The sequence below is a fragment of the Oryx dammah genome, unplaced genomic scaffold (assembly GCF_014754425.2).
Source record: "Oryx dammah isolate SB20612 unplaced genomic scaffold, SCBI_Odam_1.1 HiC_scaffold_5, whole genome shotgun sequence".
Classification (NCBI taxonomy): Eukaryota; Metazoa; Chordata; class Mammalia; order Artiodactyla; family Bovidae; genus Oryx; species Oryx dammah.
Window position 1 is genome coordinate 47,981,449 of NW_024070189.1, and position 21,115 is coordinate 48,002,563.

The window sequence follows — 21,115 nt, forward strand, 5'->3', positions numbered from 1 at the left end:
TCTTGTTTGGTTTCATGATGGCTGACTGGAGTAGCATGCCAGTGCTTGGGAAGGTGAAGTCAGCAGTTAGCATGAAAGTCAGTGGGGCGTGCCCCCTTCTCATTTCTTAAAATGAACTAAGGTAAAACCTCAACTTAGTTCACTGTAACATTGTATAGATAGATGTTGCTTGAGCTCCCTATCTCAGAACTGTTGTGTAAATGTTACATTGTTACATGTTACTTTTCCTCTGGATCATTGCTTGCAAAGATACCTTTTAAGTGTACAAGTAGCCACTCATCCACTTTCATTTGTACTCAGCTTTTCCCTCCTCTTATTGTAGTGAATTGTTCATGTTCCTCTTGTCTAAAGCCAGTGCCACCACTTACTGCGCTCAGTCTCACCTTCTTACCTATTCAAGGAATGCACTTTAGCAGTTTCTCCCCCTCCCTCTCTTGCATCATTTCCATTGGCATGCTGTGATGTATCTTTAAAAAAATTGACTAACACCCCTCTTCAACCACCACTTCATTTTTCTGTTCCCTTTTCAGCAAAGCTGCCAGCTTTACCTTCCACTTCCTCCTCCCATTTTCATCCGAGCCTATTCCACTTAGGCTGCCACCACCACCACATCACCAAAACAGTCCTTGTGAAGGTCCCCAGCAGTCCAGACCTTTAAATACAATGGTCAGTTCTCAGTTCTTACCTCTTTAGCACTTGGGTAGCATCTACCAGTGGATGCTTCCCTGCTTTAAAGAATTAGTTCTCTTGGTTTCTGGAACACAGCTCTCCCGGTTTTCCTTGTGCCCTTCTGGCAGCTTTGCTTCTGTGCCCTTTGCTAGTTGTGTCCCATCTTCCTAACCTTGGAGCATATACTCACTGTGAGTGACCTCACCCATTTTCCAAGCCATTCCCAAGTTTACATACCAGCCCTGGTCCACAGTCCAGAACCACAGTCTGGATGTTCTGTCGCCGCATCTGCCTCTCCAGCAGATTTATCCCTAACTAGATGTTTTCTAGTAGGTGGCTCAGTGGTAAAGAATCTGCCTGCAATGCAGGAGACACCAATTCAATCCCTGGGTGGGGAAGATCCCCTGGAGGAGGAAATGGCAACCCACGCCAGTATTCTTGCCAGGAAAATCCCATGGACAGAGGAGACTGGCAAGCTACCATCCATGGGGTCACAAAGAGTCAGACATGACTGAAGCGAATGAGCAGGTGGCAGTTGTATACCTTCAGTTGCTCACAATATCGCACATCACCAGTGACTCCTCTTACATGCCACATCTGGTAAGTCAGCAACAACCCCTTTCAGTTCTGTCTTCAAACTGTGACCACTGCATAGCCTCTGCAGTGTTACTATCCTGGGCTAAGTCAGAGTCATCTACATAGATACCTAGATGACTAATCCAGTAAGGTCTAAATTGATCTTGAAGCCATCCTGGTCCCTGTCCCACTCTTTAGTCAGTTCTCAGCATAGCAGCCAGAATCATTTTGCTGCTTAAAATTCTTAGGCTTCTTAGCTTGCTCAAGAGCAAAACAAAGTCCTTAGAATAACTTAGGAGGACCTATAGGAACTGAACCCCACTGCCTCCCCATTTCCCTGAATTCATCAAGTACATCCCTGTGTTCAGTGCATCCCAGCCACAGGGGTCTCCTGTTCCTGAGTCACCCCAGGAGGCACCCTCTAAGGGTCTTTGCACTGGCTGTTCCCTCTACCTGGAGAACTCTTCTCCTAGACTTCTGTACGACCCAAACCCCTGCCAGTCGGATCTGTGTTTGATTGCTTCTTCCTTGGGCTTTCCATATTCTCTCTAGGTAATCATGTAAACTGCCCTCTGCTAATAGACATATCCCCCTTCTTTGCTGCTTTTTTTGCCCAATAGCACTAATCACCATCCAGCACTATATACTTTATTGATTCATTGCACTAGAACATAAGCTCCATAGTGTTTCTTTTTTTTTAACTGATAGATCTGCAGAGCATAGAGCAATGCCTGGCAAGTAGCAGGCAACTAGTATTTGTTAAATAATACCATCTACCTTTTTCTTGTTTATATAGCTGCCGGGGTCCAGCCCCAGTGGATCCAGGGTAATTCGAAGCAGGCACAGTGTGGCGAGAGAGATATATAGATTTAGAGAGAGATAAGGAAAGAGTTTGCAGTTAAGAGAATAGAGGAGAGAAAGAGGCTGAATACCTTGGTTTACACAGAGAGCTAATAAAACCTCAAGATGAGGTTTGCACCATCTACGTTAGGCCACCGGCACCCGCTTGAATAGCAGAGGGTGTCCCGCCTTGGGCTCCCTCTCGCGTGGGTCTTAGAAGCCAGGGCAAGTAAGTAGACATGGTGAGCCTCCACGCCCCAGATGGGAATTCAGCCAGAAAATAGAGTAAAGAAGACACGGGGGGAACCAATCTTTCCAGTGACTGGTACATCCTTTATTGTCCAGAAAAGCCTTTTATACTTTTCATTGTACATAGAGATCAATGGATAATACAAAATTATGCAGCATTAGCAGCCCTGACTCTTATCGAGACCAGGCTTTCTCTCTGCATACCTAGCTGTATACACAAATCTTAGGTGATTTACATCATCTTCTGGCCAGAAGGCCAATTAACACTTTATGGCCCTTTTCTGATAAGGGTCTGTCAACCAGAGAACTTATTTGTCTTAATAGTGTTGTTCTTCCCAAAGTCTGGTGCCCCTCTCAGAAAGCACTAAATAAAGTTACATTCTTACATAGCAAGGACACAACAATTAATAACAAAGAAAGAGGAGTACAGTGATTTATAACAGAGAAAATTCATTAACTCAAAAGTCTAGTGTTGCTAACATCAAAACTACTATATTCCTTTTTCTATATTCCAATTACTTTGATTAATATCCTCCCAGGTGCCTAAAAGATAAAGAATATGGAGGCCTGGCAGCAGTCATTGACTCGACAGTGAAACCCATCACCAATATAATTTTTAGCTTTTTAGAAAAGGCTCTGTATCTTTAAGATGCTTTAAGCTTCATGCCTCTCGCGATTGGGGGGCTGTAAACAATCACAAGTTGTAAAAGTCTCCAACTGTCAGGCAAGTTAGCCATCAGAGGGATTTGAGCTGAAACATTCTTTTCATATGCAGGAGACTAATTGGAGCTCTCAGTTCAGTTCAGTTCAGTCGCTCAGTCGTGTCCGACTCCTTGCGACCGCATGAATCACAGCATGCCAGGCCTCCCTGTCCATCACCAACTCCTGGAGTTCACACAGACTCGCGTCCATCGAGTCAGTGATGCCATCCAGCCATCTCATCCTCGGTCGTCCCCTTCTCCTCCTGCCCCCAATCCCTCCCAGCATCAAAGTCTTTTCCAGTGATTCAACTCTTGGCATGAGGTGGCCAAAGTACTGGAGTTTCAGCTTTAGCATCATTCCTTCCAAAGAAATCCCAGCGTTGATCTCCTTCAGAATGGACTGGTTGGATCTCCTTGCAGTCCAAGGGACTCTCAAGAGTCTTCTCCAACACCACAGTTCAAAAGCATCAATTCTTCGGTGCTCAGCCTTCTTCACAGTCCAACTCTCACATCCATACATGACCACAGGAAAAACCATAGCCTTGACTAGACTGACCTTAGTCTGCAAAGTAATGTCTCTGCTTTTGAATATGCTGTCTAGGTTGGTCATAACTTTTCTTCCAAGGAGTAAGTGTCTTTTAATTTCATGGCTGCAGTCACCATCTGCAGTGATTTTCGAGCCCCCCAAAAATAAAGTCTGACACTGTTTCCACTGTTTCTCCATCTGTTTCCCATAGAGTGATGGGACTGGATGCCATGATCTTCGTTTTCTGAATGTTGAGCTTTAAGCCAACTTTTTCACTCTCCTCTTTCACTTTCATCAAGAGGCTTTTTAGTTCCTCTTCACTTTCTGCCGTAAGAGTGGTGTCATATGCATATCTGAGGTTATTGATATTTCTCCCAGCAATCTTGATTCCAGCTTGTGCTTCTTCCAGCCCAACATTTCTCATGATGTACTCTGCATGTAAGTTAAATAAGCAGGGTGACAATATACAGCCTTGATGTACTTCTTTTCCTATTTGGAACCAGTTTGGACAATTGAACAATTGGAGCTCTAAGTTAACTTTTTCCAGAGAAAGGTGGTGGGGGACAGCCCCTGTTAATGTCAGAAGAGTGGAAAGCACAGTACAATAAGGCAGGCAGACCCTGGTTTTGGGGGGTAAACGTTCAGGAAAATCAAGGGGAACCCCTGAAGCCAGATCACGTCTTTGTGTATGTCAGGCTTCCTTCCTCATGACCTTTGCCAGGGGCGGGATTCCTCACGCTGGCTCCCAGCATATAGCTGTTGACCTTTTATCTTGAAAATATATATGTAATACGTATCATATATATATATAATATGTATCATATGCTTTTTTTTTGGTCATAAGCCAAATATCTTACTTGCTTTGACTTCTCTTGTGCTGGTGTCATCTCTGCCTAGGATACTTTTTCCTCTCTGTGCCTTCTCCAGAGTTAATTTCCTGCTCTCACCTCTCTCTTTGTCTCGTTTGGATGTGGTCTTAATCTTTAGTACCTAACCTTTCCAGGGCATTTACCGCGTCCTTATACTGGGTTTTGTATGCGTATCACCCCTTTGCTGTATTGCACACCCCTACAGAGCCAAATCCAGGCCCTTTTGTAATGTTTCTTCTACTGGATTGGCCAAAAAGTTTGTTAGGGTTTTTCCATAAGTTGTTAAGGAAAAACTCAAACGAACTTTTGGACCAACCCAGTATATTCCAGTCAAAGGGTAATCTGGAGTAAATTAAAAAACTCAAGAGCTAAGTCACTTGCTTAGTTGCAATACAGTTGATCCTTGAATAGTGCACAGTGCAGGGGTTAAGGGCACTGACACTGGGGTAAAAACCTGTGTGTAAGTTTATAGTTGACCTCTGTAGCCAAGGTTCTGTATCCACGGATTTAACCAAGTTGCAGATTGTGTAGTACTGTAGTATGTGTTTATTGGACAGGGGGCAGGGAGTGTGTGTGAGTGGACCCATGCACTTCAAACCTGTGTTGTTCAAGGGTCAGCCTTTACTTATCCCCATTTTCTAGTGGTCAGGGACATCTAAAATGAAATTTATTTCACAATATAAACTGCCTACACAAGACAGTGAAGCAAAAGTAACATTAAACAACATGGACTAAAACAGTCAAAAAGTTGTTTCATTTTCATGCCTTGCTCCCCTCCCACCCATCTTTCTGTTACATCAAAGGTAAAGTATCAGTTTTTTTATGTAACACACACACACACATATATATAAATATATATATATACACACACACATATTTATTCATGGCTGTGCTGAGTCTTGATTGGTGCTCCAGGGCTTTCTCTAGTTTTGGAGAGTGGGGGCTACTCTTTGTTGAGGTCCCTAGAGCACACAGATTTCAGGAGTTGTGGCACACAGCTCCACAGCATGTCGAATCTTCCCGGACAAGGGATGGAACCCATGTTCTCTACATTGGTTTGCAGATTCTTATCCACTGCACCCCCTGGGAAGTCCTATGTAACACTTTCTTTAAAAAAAAAAAAAAAAGGCTTCTGGCTCAGCCTTTGACAGACAACAGTAGCTTACTGAAAAATACTGTTTCATTTTCATTGTATTTGTTCTTAAGGCTATGTCTACACATGTGATAGAATTTAACATTACCGAAGTGATTTTAAAAGCGTTCCTCTTAAAATATATTAAGTAAAAGGAGACTCAGAAGTTCCACTTAGGCCTGTGATGTAGATATCTGGAAAGTGTATCACCCTGACTCAAACAGAAAACTGGATAGATGACAAAATCATGCATTTTATTGGGTCTGTCAGATGGCCGATGTGGCACGGCAGTCAACTAGCCTGAATTTCAAGGATGGACAAACCCCTCCAAGGAGAGACAGGACATAGACTTGCTCACCTGTAGCAGAGCAGGGAGAAGTGTTGACCACCATATACGCAGATAAGAGAAAATCGACTAAAATATTAAAGAATTGCTAAAGGCCAAACTGAAGCTAACATGACCGTATAAAACCCCTGGGAGCCTGAGATATAGAGGGACCATGCATGCATGGACCAGCTGTTTCCAAAAACCACCCCATGTTCGTGAGAAAGACTTGGGAGGGGTAGGGGTGCTGGACCTCTGTAGAGCCCCACTGGGTTTGGAGGCATGCAAAGGAAGGAGGCATAGGAAAGTCATGAAACCTTGCTTTTCCCTGCCTAGGTCCTTCCCTCAGTAAGAGCAAAAAGGCCTAAGCCACTGGGGAGAGCAGGGAGCAGAAAACCCTGTCTACACAGGGCACAGGTAAAGACTCATTGCTGCTGGGCCAAGGTAAGAAAAAACCTCTGCTCTTGAAAGGGACAGGATTCAATCCTGAGCCCCAGGATTTTATACCAATACCATTAAAGGCCTCCTGCAAATGCAAGAGGGGCAGGAAACTCCCCCTCAAGACCAACCACATATACAAGTCGGGGTTTGGCTGCCACAGAAAGGAGGGACAAGAATGCTGAAAAGAGACTCATTCCCAAGGTCTGGGCACAAAGGACTTACTAAAGACTGAGGCTGAATTAGAACAAAGAACCCTGACTTCTCTCTACCAACCCAGCAAGCAGTTGCTGGGGGCATGGGCAAAGGGCATAGTGACCTGTCGTTATGGTGCAGGTATGCACAACAGCTGAAAGCTAAGGATGAAGTATGAACACTTGAGAAAAATACTACAGTCCCAACCAAAAGACAAAATAACATTACTGATATGAAATCTGTGGTACACTAAAGGCAAGCATAGCAACAACAAAGTGCAAACCTAGCCCAGTTCCTGTCTAGATTGACCAAACCTGGCAATGGCCTGGCAGAAAAAGAGACTTGCTTATTTCCAGACATTAATACCATTGAATTCAACCTCTACTGATATATAAGTAACAACTGGCATTCAATAAAAATTTTGAGATGCACAAGCAAGAAAAAAAAACCAACCCATTTGTGATAGACAAAACAATAAGACTATATTCACATATGACCTAGATATTGGAACTGTTGGTCAGGGACTTAACTCTGATTAACATGTTGAAGATCTAGTTGAAAATTGGGATAATATACATGAGCAGATTTCAGCAAACAGAAACTATAAGAAAGGGACAAACAAATGAAAACCACAAGATCAGAGATGAGGAATATCTTCTCTGGGCTCATCAGAACACCTTATCATACCTGAGGAAATAATCAGGAAACTTGGAAACAGGTCAACAGAGATTATCCAAACTGAAACTCCCAAAAAGAAAACAGTACTCAAGGTCTATGAATAATAGTATATAGTAGTTGCTCAGTTGTGCCTGACTGTTTGTGAGCCCATGGACCATAGCCCGCCAGGCTCCTCTATTCATGAAATTATCTGGCAACAATACTGGAGGGGGTTATCATTCCCTTCTCCAGGGCATCTCTCCAATACAGGGATTGAACCTGGGTCCCCTGCATTACAGGCAGATTCTTTACTATCTGAGCTACCAGGGAAGCCCTCAAGGTCTATGGGATGATATCATATAGCCTAATATGTCATTGGAGTCCCAGACGGAGAAAAAACTGAGCAGAATATTTAAAGAAATAACTGTTAAGAATTTTAAAAATACAATGAAGGACAACAAATCACAAATGTGTGAAGCTCAGGTAAACCCAAGTACTTTCCTATACAGGAAAAAATAGACCTTATGATCAAGCAATCCCAATCCACATGCAAAATGAAAACCTATGTCTATTCAACAACCTGTATGTCAATGTTTATAATGCCTTTATTTGTATTCACTGAAATCTGGATAACTCAGATGTTCATTAATTGGCAAATGTGTGTGTGTTTTAACCCCAAATACATCCATACAGTGAAATTCTCGGCAATAAAAAGGTACAAATTACTGGTATATGTAACAATATGGATGAATTTCAAATACAATATGCCAAGTTCAGTTCAGTTAGTCATGTACGACTCTGCAACCCATGAACCGCAGCATGCCAGGCCTCCCTGTCCATCACCAACTCCCGGAGTTCACCCAAACCCATGTCCGTTGAGTCGGTGATGCCATCCAACCATCTCATCCTCTGTCATCCCCTTCTCCTCCTGCCCTCAATCTTTCCCAGCATCAGGGTCTTTTCAAATGAGTCAGCTCTTCGCATCAGGTCACCAAAGTATTGGAGTTTCAGCTTCAACATCAGTCCTTCCAGTGAACACTCAGGACTGATCTCCTTTAGGATGGACTGGTTGGATCTCCTTGCAGTCCAGGGAACTCTCAAGAGTCTTCTCCAACACTACAGTTCAAAAGCATCAGTTCTGCGCTCAGCTTGCTTTATTGTCCAACTCTACATCCATACATGACTACTGGAAAAACCATAGCCTTGACTAGACAGAACTTTGTTGACAAAGTAATGTCTCTGCTTTTTAATATGCTGTCTAGGTTGGTCATAAATTTCCTTCCAAGGAGTAAGCGTCTTTTAATTTCATGGCTGCAATCACCATCTGCAAGAGAAGTCAAACCCAAAATAATAGTTCCAAAAATGATTTAACAATACACGTGTTGATCCATAAGGCTTTTCATTTAAGAAGTTGGAAAAAAGTACTATTGTCTTTGGATTTGTGGCTTCACCATTTTTTAGCTACACGACCAGAAGGAAGTTAATCTCTCTAAACCTCGATTTCCTTCTATAAACGAGGTACAGTCACACTTGCCTAGAGGGCAGTGGTTGCCAGAAAAGTACAGGACATCCTCCTAAATTTCACTTTCAGAAAAATGAGTCATTATTTAGTGTAAGCATGTTTGGAACAAATTTATACTAAAATAACTTTCGTTGTTTATCTGAAATTCAAATTTTACTAGACGTTCTGTTTGTGCTACATCTGGCAACCCTATAGCGTGCTTACTGTGGGAATTAACTGAGACAGTCACCGCAAGACGTTCCCCCCACTTTGGGGCATAATAAGCGCTCATTGGGGTCGACGCTGTTTTAATTCCAGGCCCTCGTTCATTATAGTTCCTTTATTCTTTCACTCAATTTTTAAATAAATCAGTTGAACTTGTGACTCTTCATTCCTGGCTGTCACCACTGGAAGGAAGTAACTAGAGACCAATTGTTAAGAAATTCCAAGCGACCGATGCCATTACACAAGGTGTCGCCCTCAAGGGCGCGCAAGACGCGTAAATAAGACGTCGACGTGCCGAGAGGCAGCCGCGGGGCCTGACGGGATTGTGGCGGTCCCAACTCGGAAGCTGCGGCTGCCTCCAGACGCTCTCAAGATGGCGACTTCTCTAGGTTCCAACACCTACAACAGGCAGAATTGGGAGGATGCGGTGAGTGAGCCTGCCGGAGGAGAACAGAAAGAGGCAGCGAAGTCAGGCCTCCAGCGGGCGGGCAGGGACGTGGCTGCGGTGCGGCCGAGGGAATTCTAAGAAGAAGCCAGCACCGCGGCCTAACTCAGCTACGGCTGAAGGCTGGAGGGCGGCCCTCCTGAGAGCTTGGATGGAGGGGGTTTAGCCAGGGTCTGGGACCAGCTCCCTTTCTGTGCCTACTCCCTCCACTCTTTTCTAGCGGGTCTTTACTCCCGCCGCCTCCCGGAAGTGCATACAGCGCCCATTCCCGCGACCCGGCCCGTGCTGGACCACGGGTTCCCCCTGTTCCCCAGCCTCGCTCCTCGCCCCCTCCCCCGCGCCGCACGACAGTGGCTGAGACGGCAAGGCCTTTGGAGCTTGGCGTTCAACCAGCTTTCCCATTTTCACCAGGACTTCCCTATTCTGTGCCAGACGTGTCTTGGAGAAAACCCATATATCCGAATGGTGAGTGATTGAGTGTAAAACGGGATCTACTGTATATATTCTGTCAATGTTGTGGTACTCGCACACTGTCGGTCGTGTATTTCTCTTAGCCACGAAGAAGTAATGATGCTTCTTTACTAACCCGAAGTGTAGGAAGAATTTGCAAAGGACTGTCATGTTCTCTCACTTTGGAACTCGGCGACGGTCTGTGATCTAGGAGTCATAATAATAGTTAATCGGAGAAGGCAATGGCACCCCACTCCAGTACTCTTGCCTGGAGAATCCCATGGATGGAGGAGCCTGGTGGGCTACAGTCCATGGGGTCGTTAAGAGTCGAGTGACTTCACTTTCACTTTTCACTTTCATGCATTGGAGAAGGAAATGGCAACCCACTCCAGTATTCTTGCCTGGAGACTTCCAGGGACAGAGGAGCCTGGTGGGCTGCCGTCTATGGGGTCGCACAGAGTCGGACATGACTGATGCGACTTAGCAGCAGCAGCAGCAGGTCTGTTAACCAGAGGCAAAGAAAGTTTATTTCTTTTCAATACAGCAAGTAAGGTGTGGAGCTGGGATTTAAGTTCAGATATTCTGACTCCAGGGACCTCAGCAAATTAGAAGGAGAACCGGGACTGAACTCAAGTACCTTTTGGCCTCCACACCTTATAATGTGTTTAGCGTAAGGTACTTTCTCTCCTTATAAATAAGAGTAAAATTAGCAGCAGTTTATATTTAATAATTGGGGCTGTGTTGTGATCAATCTCAGAGATATTGATTTACTATATACAGAGGACCATCACAGGATGAGTCTATAGTAGTTAGCTCTGACTAAACTTTGGAAAATGGACCGGCCCTGGCTGCATCCTCTGTGCTTTAGGGACTGTGGAAACCATTAGGAAATTGTTCTTGGGAGAAAACTTGGGAGCCAGAGGTGAATCTAAGAATTGTGGTTGTGGAAAGGTACATATTTACTCCATGTTAGATCCACAAAATTCTTAAGAGGTCATAGTTTGTATGTGATTAGATTATATCCCAGCCCCTTCCTTGCCCTCCTCCCCAAAAAGGGTAGGGTCCTGTTTCCCTATCCTACCCCTTAAGATGCCAGGGATTTCCAGATACTTTTCTTGGATCCTATGTGGAAAAGACTCTGATGCTGGGAGGGATTGGGGGCAGGAGGAAAAGAGGACGACAGAGGATGAGATGGCTGGATGGCATCACCGACTCGATGGACATGAGTTTGAGTGAACTCCGGGAATTGGTGATGGACAGGAGGCCTGGCGTGCTGCGATTCATGGGGTCGCAAAGAGTTGGACACAACTGAGCGACTGAACTGAACTGAACTCAACTGATGTAGAGAAGGAGCAGGCATCAGCTTTTTTCCCCTGTGTCTGTAACTCCTCTATTTTTTCTATTTCAGACCAAAGAAAAGTATGGGAAGGAATGCAAAGTAAGTGTGTTAAAGAGTAATGATTTAGTTTTATTTTCCTTTTTTCTTCGACTCCCTGAGGTTGGAAGTTCTTTATAGAAGTGAGTGTGACAGGTGCATTCATGTATCATTTATGTACTCTTTGGCTGTTAACTACTTAGGGTAGGGGTAAGAAAATGAGCCATTTAATGCACGGATTCTTAACTTGATGTCTGTGGTTGGTCTTTGAACCCCCTGGGATTGCATATACCAAATGTTCTGTGATTATGCCTATGAACATTTTTAAGCTGAGGGGGAAGGTCATAGATATAAGATTTTTAAAGAAGCATAGGACACTCCCTACTCACCTCATAAAAGATTAAGAGTTACATTGTTAATGCTGGTGACCTCTAGAGTGGGAGGACTTTGATTGAATATTTAAACTACTGAAGAAGAGTGTTGTAAAGGATTGAAACATCAGATCCTGTTTAGACTAGATGATTGCTAAGATCTCTAAACCCTAGATTTGGGGATCCTTTCTTTGAATCCCCTGATGTTACTAAATCTCCTGGATTAATTGTCCAGATCAGGACCGTTAACACTCTGCGGCTTTATCTTGTGTTCCAGATCTGTGCCAGGCCATTCACAGTGTTTCGCTGGTGCCCTGGGGTCCGCATGCGTTTCAAGAAGACTGAAGTGTGCCAGACCTGCAGTAAATTGAAGAATGTCTGTCAGACCTGCCTCTTAGACCTAGAATATGGTGTGTTTGACTTGTCCCATAGTTCTGAAAGTGTGCCACTGCTCTAAACAGCAGAGCAATCTTCCTGTCTCCCTCTTCTCACCCTGTCTCTGGTTCTGACCCACTTTGAAATGTCTGTGGTGCTCTGCTTTTCCCAAGAAGGAAAGAACCATACTAGGTTATTCTAGAGTTCTGAACAACAATAGTGATTTTAGGAAAGGTCGGTAATTAATCAACACAACTATACTAAATACTATATTATACAGAAGGGAGGTTTAAGGCCTTCTGTATACCTTTGTAGCCAAGGTAAGTTAGAAGCATTGTTGCTATGACAGGTAATTTCTTTGCCTTGGACTCCTGTCTAGATCCAGAACATTTTTTCCACAATCCCTACCAAAGTTCAGGCTAATTTGCTTTGGGTTTTTGTATCAACTGTGTTGTTAGGACTGATACACTGTATTGCTACTGTTTCAGAGTAACTGCTTTTGGGAATGACTTTTTAACTGCAGGTGACTTTCTGTTTTTCAGAAAAACATCCTTTCAGCAAGTTTCTACTATACAATAAAATGAAAAAGGAAAATTTAAGTTTATTTATGTTAAGTTCAGAAAGTTAACTCTGCTAATCAGAATCCTGGTCACACACTGCTTAATATTATTTGTATGTTTGTTAAGGGAGTGTTCTAGTTCTGCAGTACAGTGATCCTTACATGACTATGACTATTCAGAGGATCTGCGGGACAGGGCTAAAAATAATACACTTTTTACATTTGTTTTAAATCATGATGTAGTAAAAGCTAGATGCGTTATTAACTGCAGGTCAGATCTGACTACAGTAAGAGCTTGCCCATCTACAATAAAATATTTAAACATTCATTTCATGAAAACTTAGGAATTTGGATAATTTCTTAGAATGCTCTGTAGTAGTATTAGCTTGACAGTGCTACAGATTCTGAATTAAAATAAAGCTTCTATTACCAAATAAAGTGGAGAAAGGAAGAATGATGTTATATTATTCTGTCTACATACTCAGTTTGGATATGGTTTTAAATGTTATCTTGAGTTTTTTCTTCCTTTCCTTTGTTCTAGGTCTGCCCATCCAGGTTCGTGATGCAGGATTGTCTTTTAAGGATGACATGCCAAAGTCCGACGTCAACAAAGAGTACTACACACAGAATATGGAGAGAGAGGTGTGCTGCCACTTGCTTGATATAGTTTTATATTTGATGAAAGAATCCTACAGGATTGACATAGTCTGGGTAATTTATCTTCGGAATGTGTCATTCCTCTGTAGATTTCCAACTCTGATGGAACGCGGCCAGTTGGCATGTTGGGGAAAGCCACATCCACCAGTGACATGCTGCTCAAACTGGCCCGGACCACACCCTACTACAAAAGGAATCGACCGCACATTTGCTCCTTCTGGGTGAAAGGAGAATGTAAGAGAGGAGAGGAGTGTCCATACAGGCAAGAGCTGAAGTGCTTTTTCAGTGTTTGCTTTCAGATGACTAGTTATCTGTGAAAGGGGAGGTGCTAGACTAAATTATTTATGCTTCAAAATGTTAAAGTTTATACAGCTAGTGTCATGTATCTTATATCTTAGGAGCAGAGATTGATTGAATTGTTGTTTTTACCTATAATGGAACTTTTACCTATAACCAAGCCTTGGGAGACTAAATTGCTCTGCCGTAAAATAGCAGTGTTGACCTCAGGTTCCTACCTACGCTGTCAGTCTTGGCTCTCATGGTGCGACTGGCTTGGATCTCAGTGTATAGTTGAAATCAGATTAAAGCCAGACTTCTAAAATGTGAGTATGTTTGAGTCAAGACTGCCAGGCATCTGGATTAGGAGTTTTTACCTTGGAGATGGTAAACCCCACCCCTGACAAAAAATTAGCTCTCCCTATTTCTGGGGTTGGGTCCATAGATTAATCAGACTCTGGAGTGGAATGAAAGACCTCAGATATATTAAGAACTGTTGCCCTAGAGAGGGGTAACCATGTTGTGGTTACCTTTGATTTTGAAGTGAATTGTGCGAGAAGCATTTCTTTCACATTTATTTATTTGTTGCTTGCTCTGGGTCTTTGTTGCTGTGTGTGAACTTTTCTCTACTTGGAGTGAGTGGGGGCTACTCTTTGTTATGGTGCACAGGCTTCTCATTGTGGTGGCTTCTCTTGTTGCAGAGCACAGGCTCTAGGTATTTGGGCTGCAGTAGTTGTAGCACACAGGCTCATTCATTGTGGCTCAAGGGCCCTAGAGCATGCGAGCTCCAGTAGTTGTGGTGCACCAGCTTAGTTGCTACATGGCATGTGAAGTCTTGCCCTACCGGGGATTGAACCTGTGTCCCCTACATTGGCAGGCAGACTCCCATCCACTGTACCACCAGAGAAGGCCAAAAAGCATTTGTTTATAAGGAAACTTCCACCCTATGGCCATTTAAGTGACTTTTAGGAGGCTAGCACGTCCTTGTGTGATACAGTAAGTTCCTTGATATTGTTCCTTGATATTAGCTCTGTTTTAATAATTATGTTTTGGTATGGCCATGGTATCTCATTCAAAAAACATTTCAGGGGTCTTTATATAGCTGCTGTTGTTTGGTACCTGTAAAATTTTTTCCTTTGTATCATCTTTATGCATTGTTCTTTCTTGAACCGTAGACATGAAAAACCAACAGATCCGGATGACCCCCTTGCTGATCAGAACATTAAAGACCGATATTATGGAATCAATGACCCTGTGGCAGATAAACTCTTGAAGCGGGCTTCAACAATGCCACGTCTAGACCCACCAGAGGACAAGACTATCACCACGCTGTATGTTGGTGGTCTGGGGGATACCATTACTGAGACCGATCTAAGGTTTGTGAATATAATTTTATGAGTTATCTTTACTTTCACCTGCCCTGGAATAATATTTTTTGGCAAAAGCTTGAGAAAACATGATAATTCTGTACCAAGTACATTTTTTTTAGTTGCTGTATACTATCATGCTGACTGGAATTTTTATAAAGTTCTTTATTATGACAGGTAATAGTCTTCAACAGTGCTTATTCCATGCTTGCTTAGGATAATAATTACATGAGATTCTATTTGACCTAATAACCATTAGAATTTCTAAAGATGGCACACAACCAGGAATGATTAATTACATAGGAGAAAGATTTGCAGTTATAAAAAAAAAATAGATGGTTTAACTTGTTGATTTCTTTTAAAGAGGTTGGTACCTGGTAATTTTGTGTTATTCTTGTATTTTGCTTGGTTAGATAAGACATCTGGGCAGATAGTGGTGGAAATTACTTCTTGCAAAGAGTGTGGAGAAGAAACTCTTCCAGGTGTAGAACCTGCCCTTGTTAGCCTATCTACATTAAACCTAAGTAAGCTAGACAGTTCCCCAGGGATAGCAGACTTTCTTCCACCTCCTCTTTCTCTTCTTTTTTGCAACCATAAAACATTTTTTATTTAAACATTCTTGGCTCATCAGCCCTGGGCACAATACTTTGCTAACCTCTTATCTAGGATTTAACATCCTTAGGGAACCTACTGGAACCCCCTTTCCTCCATAGGAAAAGCCCTGAGATGTTTGATAGCCTTTACTCATTTTTTTTCTTTTCCTTCCTCAGTACACAGTGCCCATAGTAGGGGCAACCACAGTAGGCATAGGGGAGACCACCTACAGGTAATTAGGCAGATCACCGTGAAGCTACTTGCCTCGTGGTGAATCAGTGAAAGAGTTTATAATCCATATTCAATCTCCTGGGAATGTCTGTGTTGTCAGCTCTCATTTTTCTCTACCTGTATCCCTTCAGGAATCACTTCTACCAGTTTGGAGAGATCCGGACCATCACTGTTGTGCAAAGACAGCAGTGTGCTTTCATCCAGTTTGCTACAAGACAGGCTGCAGAAGTGGCTGCCGAGAAGTCTTTTAATAAGTTGATTGTCAATGGCCGTAGGCTCAACGTGAAATGGGGAAGGTGAGCATGAGACTATATTAAAATAGCATTGGGACTTCCCTGGCCGGCCAGTGGTTAAGACTCTGTGCTTTCACTGCAGGTGGTGTGGGTTCAATCCCTGGTCAGGGAACTAAGATCCCATATGCTGCATGGCACACCAAAAAAGAAAAAGCATTATTGAGATTTTCAAGAAACCTTTTCACTATCTGGGGGCTAGTAAGCTTTTGGTGAACAGCCTTAAATCAGTAGGACATTTAAAAAGAATTTTTCATTATGTCTGATGCTCGTTCCTGTGGATATCAGGAAGATATTACTTTGGAAATTTATTCAAGGTTTTCATGTAGTAATCTGATGCTTTGAAGGTTCATGTGTTTTGTGGCCAGATATTATAGGCCAAGGATAATACTAGGGCATGCGAGTTTACACATGAATTAAATAGACCTGGATTCTGTCCTTAAAGGCCAATTGTTTAGTAAAGAAGAACAGCTAATTTAAGCCTGAAAGTGTTTATTGCATAAGAGAGAGACAGGTAAAATGCCCTGAACGTTCAAAAGTGGAACAAGTTTTTGGCTTGGAACCAGGGAGACCTCTCAGAGCAGCAGCAGGCCTCATAGAGTGCTTCCTGAACACTAGGCTCAACACAGTGTTGCTGCCTCCTGCATCCCCTAAAGCGATTCTAGCAGATTTTGAAACCAAGTCTTTCTGTCTTCAGAACCTTTGCTCCTATCCACTGTGCCCTGTGGCATTTATGAGGAAAAAGTGAGTGCTAAAGAGGAGGCAGGAGTGAAGGAGCTCTGTTGGACCAGGAAAGGTGAGAAACAGAGGTGCAAGAGAAGGTGGAACCAAGTGCTGATAGCGTGGCTGTCTGTGTCTCCCAGGTCCCAGGCAGCCAGAGGGAAAGAAAAGGAGAAGGACGGAACCACAGACTCCGGAATCAAGCTCGAGCCCGTTCCAGGGCTCCCAGGGGGTGAGTGCAGATTCTGCCTACCCAGTAGCTTGCCACCTTCAGATACTCATACTGCCCTGACCGTCCTGGAATGTTGGAGGAGACCGGCCTCTGCTCCCAGCAGCTGTGTTCTCCACCAGGACCTCTCAGGATTTCAGGGAAGTGGAAACACTGCTGCACTGTGGTCTTCTGCTCTGACTAGCTGTCTTCTCTTCTCTAGCTCTTCCTCCTCCTCCTGCCGCAGAAGAAGAAGCCTCCGCCAACTACTTCAACCTGCCCCCGAGTGGTCCTCCAGCTGTGGTGAACATTGCCCTGCCACCCCCACCTGGTATTGCCCCGCCCCCACCCCCAGGTAACTTCTTAGGAAGTAGGGAAATGGGTTAGGCTTAACTCAGGGAACTCCTCCTGAATTCTGTCCAGACCCTGTACCGTCATGTCTAACATATCTAAGCCTTCGGTCTGCTCCATAGAAGTCTGCAAGTAAACGTGATTGTTGTCATTCCGAGTATTTTCATTTTTTACTGGCTTGCTAAGAAGGAAGTCACCAGTTTTCTAAAGATCTAAGTATATGTATCATCAGAATGGGAGTTACTGTGATTACAACGATCTATCATCAGTTTAAGACTTCCCAGGTAGCACTAGTGGTAAAGAACCTGCCTGCCAATGCAAGAGACATAAAGAGGATCCCTGGGTCAGGAAAATCCCCTGGAGGAGGAAATGGCAACCCACTCCAGTATTGTTGCCTGGGAAATCCCATGGACAGAAGAGGCGGCAGGGTACAGTCCATAGCATAACAAAGAGTTGGACAAACTTAAGTTTAAACTTGAACTTAAGTTGTAAAGCAACTTCACATCATGAGTTTGTTCTGTATCCTAGCTGATGCCCTAGAGCATCATTGCTTAAAAGGTAGGCTGTGTGTCAGCTGCTTGCAGCAAGGTAAGGATTTTGCACCAGAATGTAAATTCATTAAGGAAGTCTTTTTTTTTTTCCTTAATCTTTTTATTTATTTATTTGGCTGCACCAGGTCTTAGTTGCCGCATGCAGAATCTTGGGTTTTTGTTGCAGTATGAGGGATCTTTACTTGTGGCTTGCAGGATCTGTAGCTGTGGCATGGAACTCTTAGTTGTGGCATGCGGGATCTAGTTCCCTGACCAAAGATGGAACCTGGGCCCCCTGCATTGGGAGTGTGGAGTCTTAGCCACTAAACCACCAGGGAAGCTCCTAAGGAAGTCGTGTTAACAAAAAAATTGTTAGATGAACTAAACAGTGTGCTTAATTGTGTAATGAAGTTACAGTTTGACTCTAGCTCTTTATCTTGTTCGTGACAAGTAATAAACAGTTCAGGGATCAGCACTGTGTACAGCACTGTCAGTGCCAGCGTGAACTGTGTAAGTAAATCACAAGTAACTGTTTCGCCTGGGCAGAGTTCCCATACTCGCTGGAATAAGTGCTGGTTTCTGAACAACCTTCATTCTAGTATAAAGCATTGAGATTAACGATGACAGGGTCTTGCCTGATGTCTCCCTCACCTCCCAAATTCTGATCAAATCCTATCCGGTAGGATTGGCATGTTTGAGAGATAGCGAAGACTCAGGTGACATACTAGCAATACCTTGAGACCTATGGAGTTGTTTTTAGCCGTCCTGCGGGGAAAGGTTTCTAAAACCAAAGAAGTCATGCAGGTAGACATTCCTGAGCAACTCTTGTGAGCCAGCATTTTCTGAAGCACCATGTCAGTTTGATTTATATGTAGCTGGTTTGGACCTTAGAAAGATTCATAGTTTGAAAGGTTGTCAAGAGAATTGCACACCTAACAGATTTGTTCTCTCCCATCTGTAGGTTTTGGGCCACACATGTTCCACCCCATGGGACCACCCCCTCCTTTCATGAGGGCTCCAGGACCAATCCACTATCCTTCTCAGGACCCTCAGAGGATGGGAGCACATGCCGGGAAACACAGCAGCCCCTAGCACTCATCACCGCTCTAGGGCTCTACAGAAGAGAGGGCGCTTAAAGATCCTAGTAAATGAATCCCGGAATAAACATATTTTTCCTTCCTTTGTAGTTCCCATGGTAGTGGAATGTATTCAGATGTGGGCAGTTGGAGAACAACAGCCATGATTTCCTCTATGTGTTCTCAAAGGATTGATGGACCTGAAATAAGCTGCCATTAACACATCTGGTTACTGCTATAACATTACTAATAAAACTTAATGCCTCTTCCCCTCATCTGTGTGGGGAACAAGCAACTGGGTGAATTGGAATGTCCAGCGGAGTTACCATCCCAACCATATGTTCATTTTGTATCTTCTTTTGGCGGGTGGGGGGTGGGAAGTGACCTGCAGTAAGAAAAACAAGCAAACAATTTTTGACCATTTTTATGTCCATTGGATATTTTCCTTTTTATCATCTAAAAAAGATTACTAGTACTAATCATTGTAGTGGCAAGAGTGTGATTTAATGCTTCTAAAGTCACACTCTTGAAAGACAAGTAGAAACAGCACCCAGCACAACCCAGATCTTATCTCTCCTGATTTATTACTAAAGGAATCTGGCTGATAGTTTTACTTCACGCTACCAAAAAGACAAATTACTTTTCATTCCTGTCAATCAGATGGAGACACAGATTTCATGGAGCTGTGTATCATTGAAGAAACCTGGTATTTGAGATGAAATTATTTTAAAGAACTTCTGTAAAACACTTTAACAAACTGTGAAAGGAAAAGAATTAAGAGTGTGTTTAAATGGAAGACTTGTGGCCTACGGCTGGAATGTCGATCTTCAGCATTCACCTTTGTGTGACTTCAGCGTCTCATTTTAATTCCCTGCTCTGGGCAGGGGATTCTGTTTGGTCTTAGAATATTTGGAAATAATTGAATTGTAGATGGCAAAAAAAAAACAACAGAAAAATTGATGTTGTGTTGTATTTTTGTTTTAAAAAATTAAAACGGGTCAATTTTCCAAATGTTGTCATAGGTTTATTTCTGTTTTCTTTATCCTTGGTAGCTGAAGTTGAGGTCAGTGGGAGTTAGAAACAAGTTATATATAAAGATATGTTTTTGATTTAGATATGTTTTTGTTTTGATTCTGATCTTTATCTAGTCTAAAAGACCGAGGCCCTTTTAGTACTTATGTCAAAGATTACTTGTGCGGTTGAAATAAGATAATACACAGAAGGCACTCAACACAGAACCTGCCATGTGGCTGTGGATACATGGTAGCTTTAAAATGTCATCTTAGTATTATGTAAGTCGTTTTAAAAGGAATCAGGAAAAATTGATCTACAAGCCCATTTTTCTAGAAGCCAATTCCCATGTCACTTTTATCTCAAAAGTATCTACTTATAGAATGAATATACCTCTTTTTACCCCGTTTTAGCTCAAGAATTTTTGTTGTTTTCCTCTAGAGAACTTTATCTTGCCTTTTTTTTTTTAAGATTTAAAATTAATCTAGAAGCACTTAGACAATTTAATTCTAGTAGTATCAGATGTGAAGCAATGTAGGGATACTTCCAAATATTCTGACACCCTTCTGGTAGGATTTTTTGTGATGGTGGAGGGAAGGTTACTGTTGAGCATGTAAGAGATTTTTTAGCCAGCCTGGTAATGTGAAGCAGTGTTTTTTATCTCTGAATTCAACTATATCTGTATATGTATATATACATATGTAATCTTGACTATCCAATTTTGTATTCCTGCCTTTTTGAGAACATTCTAAATGTTTACTAGCTGGCTGTGGATAAGTGTTTTTTAAAAAGTATAAGCAAACAAAGTATAAAGTAAGTACTTGATTAGCCTTAAGTAAATCAGAATTATGAGCAATTAGATTTTGGCAAAAACTCAGAGGTGCTTACCAAACTCTGTTTCTTTTTCCTCTAGGGAACATAGCCAGGGGTTCACTTGGCAAAAAGTAAACTGCCAATCCCAGACCTCGGCTGTAGAAACATCTCACCCACTCAGAGCTATGAACTCTTTCCCATTTGCTTGCTGAATGCACAGGAGGAGGATCTCTGGAAGATGGCACTCACACAATGGAAGGAGGCTGGGTTCCTCTATCACTGCTAAAAGGAGAGCATTATGATGAGGAATTTTTGTTAACAGTAAGCCATTGAGTCCTGAGAATCTATCTGTAACAGCAGCTAGTGTTATTCTCATAAAAGATGTCAGATCTGATCACAAAAAAATAAGAAACTCATTTTTTTATTTACACTGAGTAATGGAGATTTTTGCTTTTTTCAAAATTGAAGCATAGTTGATTTACAGTGTGTTAATTTCTAATGTACAGCAAAGTG

General features: G+C 42.7%; 1 protein-coding gene across 3 annotated transcripts; it reads left to right on the forward strand.

Moving 5' to 3' along the window:
* The first annotated feature begins 9,206 nt into the window (after positions 1-9,206).
* Positions 9,207-21,032, forward strand: RBM22 (RNA binding motif protein 22). 3 transcript variants are annotated; one of them, XR_005720985.1, is made up of 12 exons: positions 9,207-9,330; positions 9,760-9,813; positions 11,207-11,236; positions 11,822-11,954; positions 13,020-13,120; positions 13,225-13,397; positions 14,587-14,787; positions 15,735-15,899; positions 16,757-16,845; positions 17,045-17,176; positions 18,664-18,846; positions 20,703-21,032. XR_005720985.1 is itself a non-coding variant. In XM_040239604.1 (11 exons), the coding sequence occupies exons 1-11, from the start codon at positions 9,277-9,279 to the stop codon at positions 18,792-18,794; spliced, it is 1,263 nt and encodes a 420-aa protein (XP_040095538.1). In that variant the 5' UTR covers positions 9,207-9,276; the 3' UTR covers positions 18,795-21,032. The 3 variants fall into 3 exon arrangements, 2 of the variants coding, with proteins under 2 accessions (XP_040095538.1, XP_040095539.1); XM_040239604.1 differs by having other exon boundaries at positions 18,664-21,032; XM_040239605.1 differs by having other exon boundaries at positions 17,045-17,152; positions 18,664-21,032.
* The last annotated feature ends 83 nt before the right edge of the window (positions 21,033-21,115 follow it).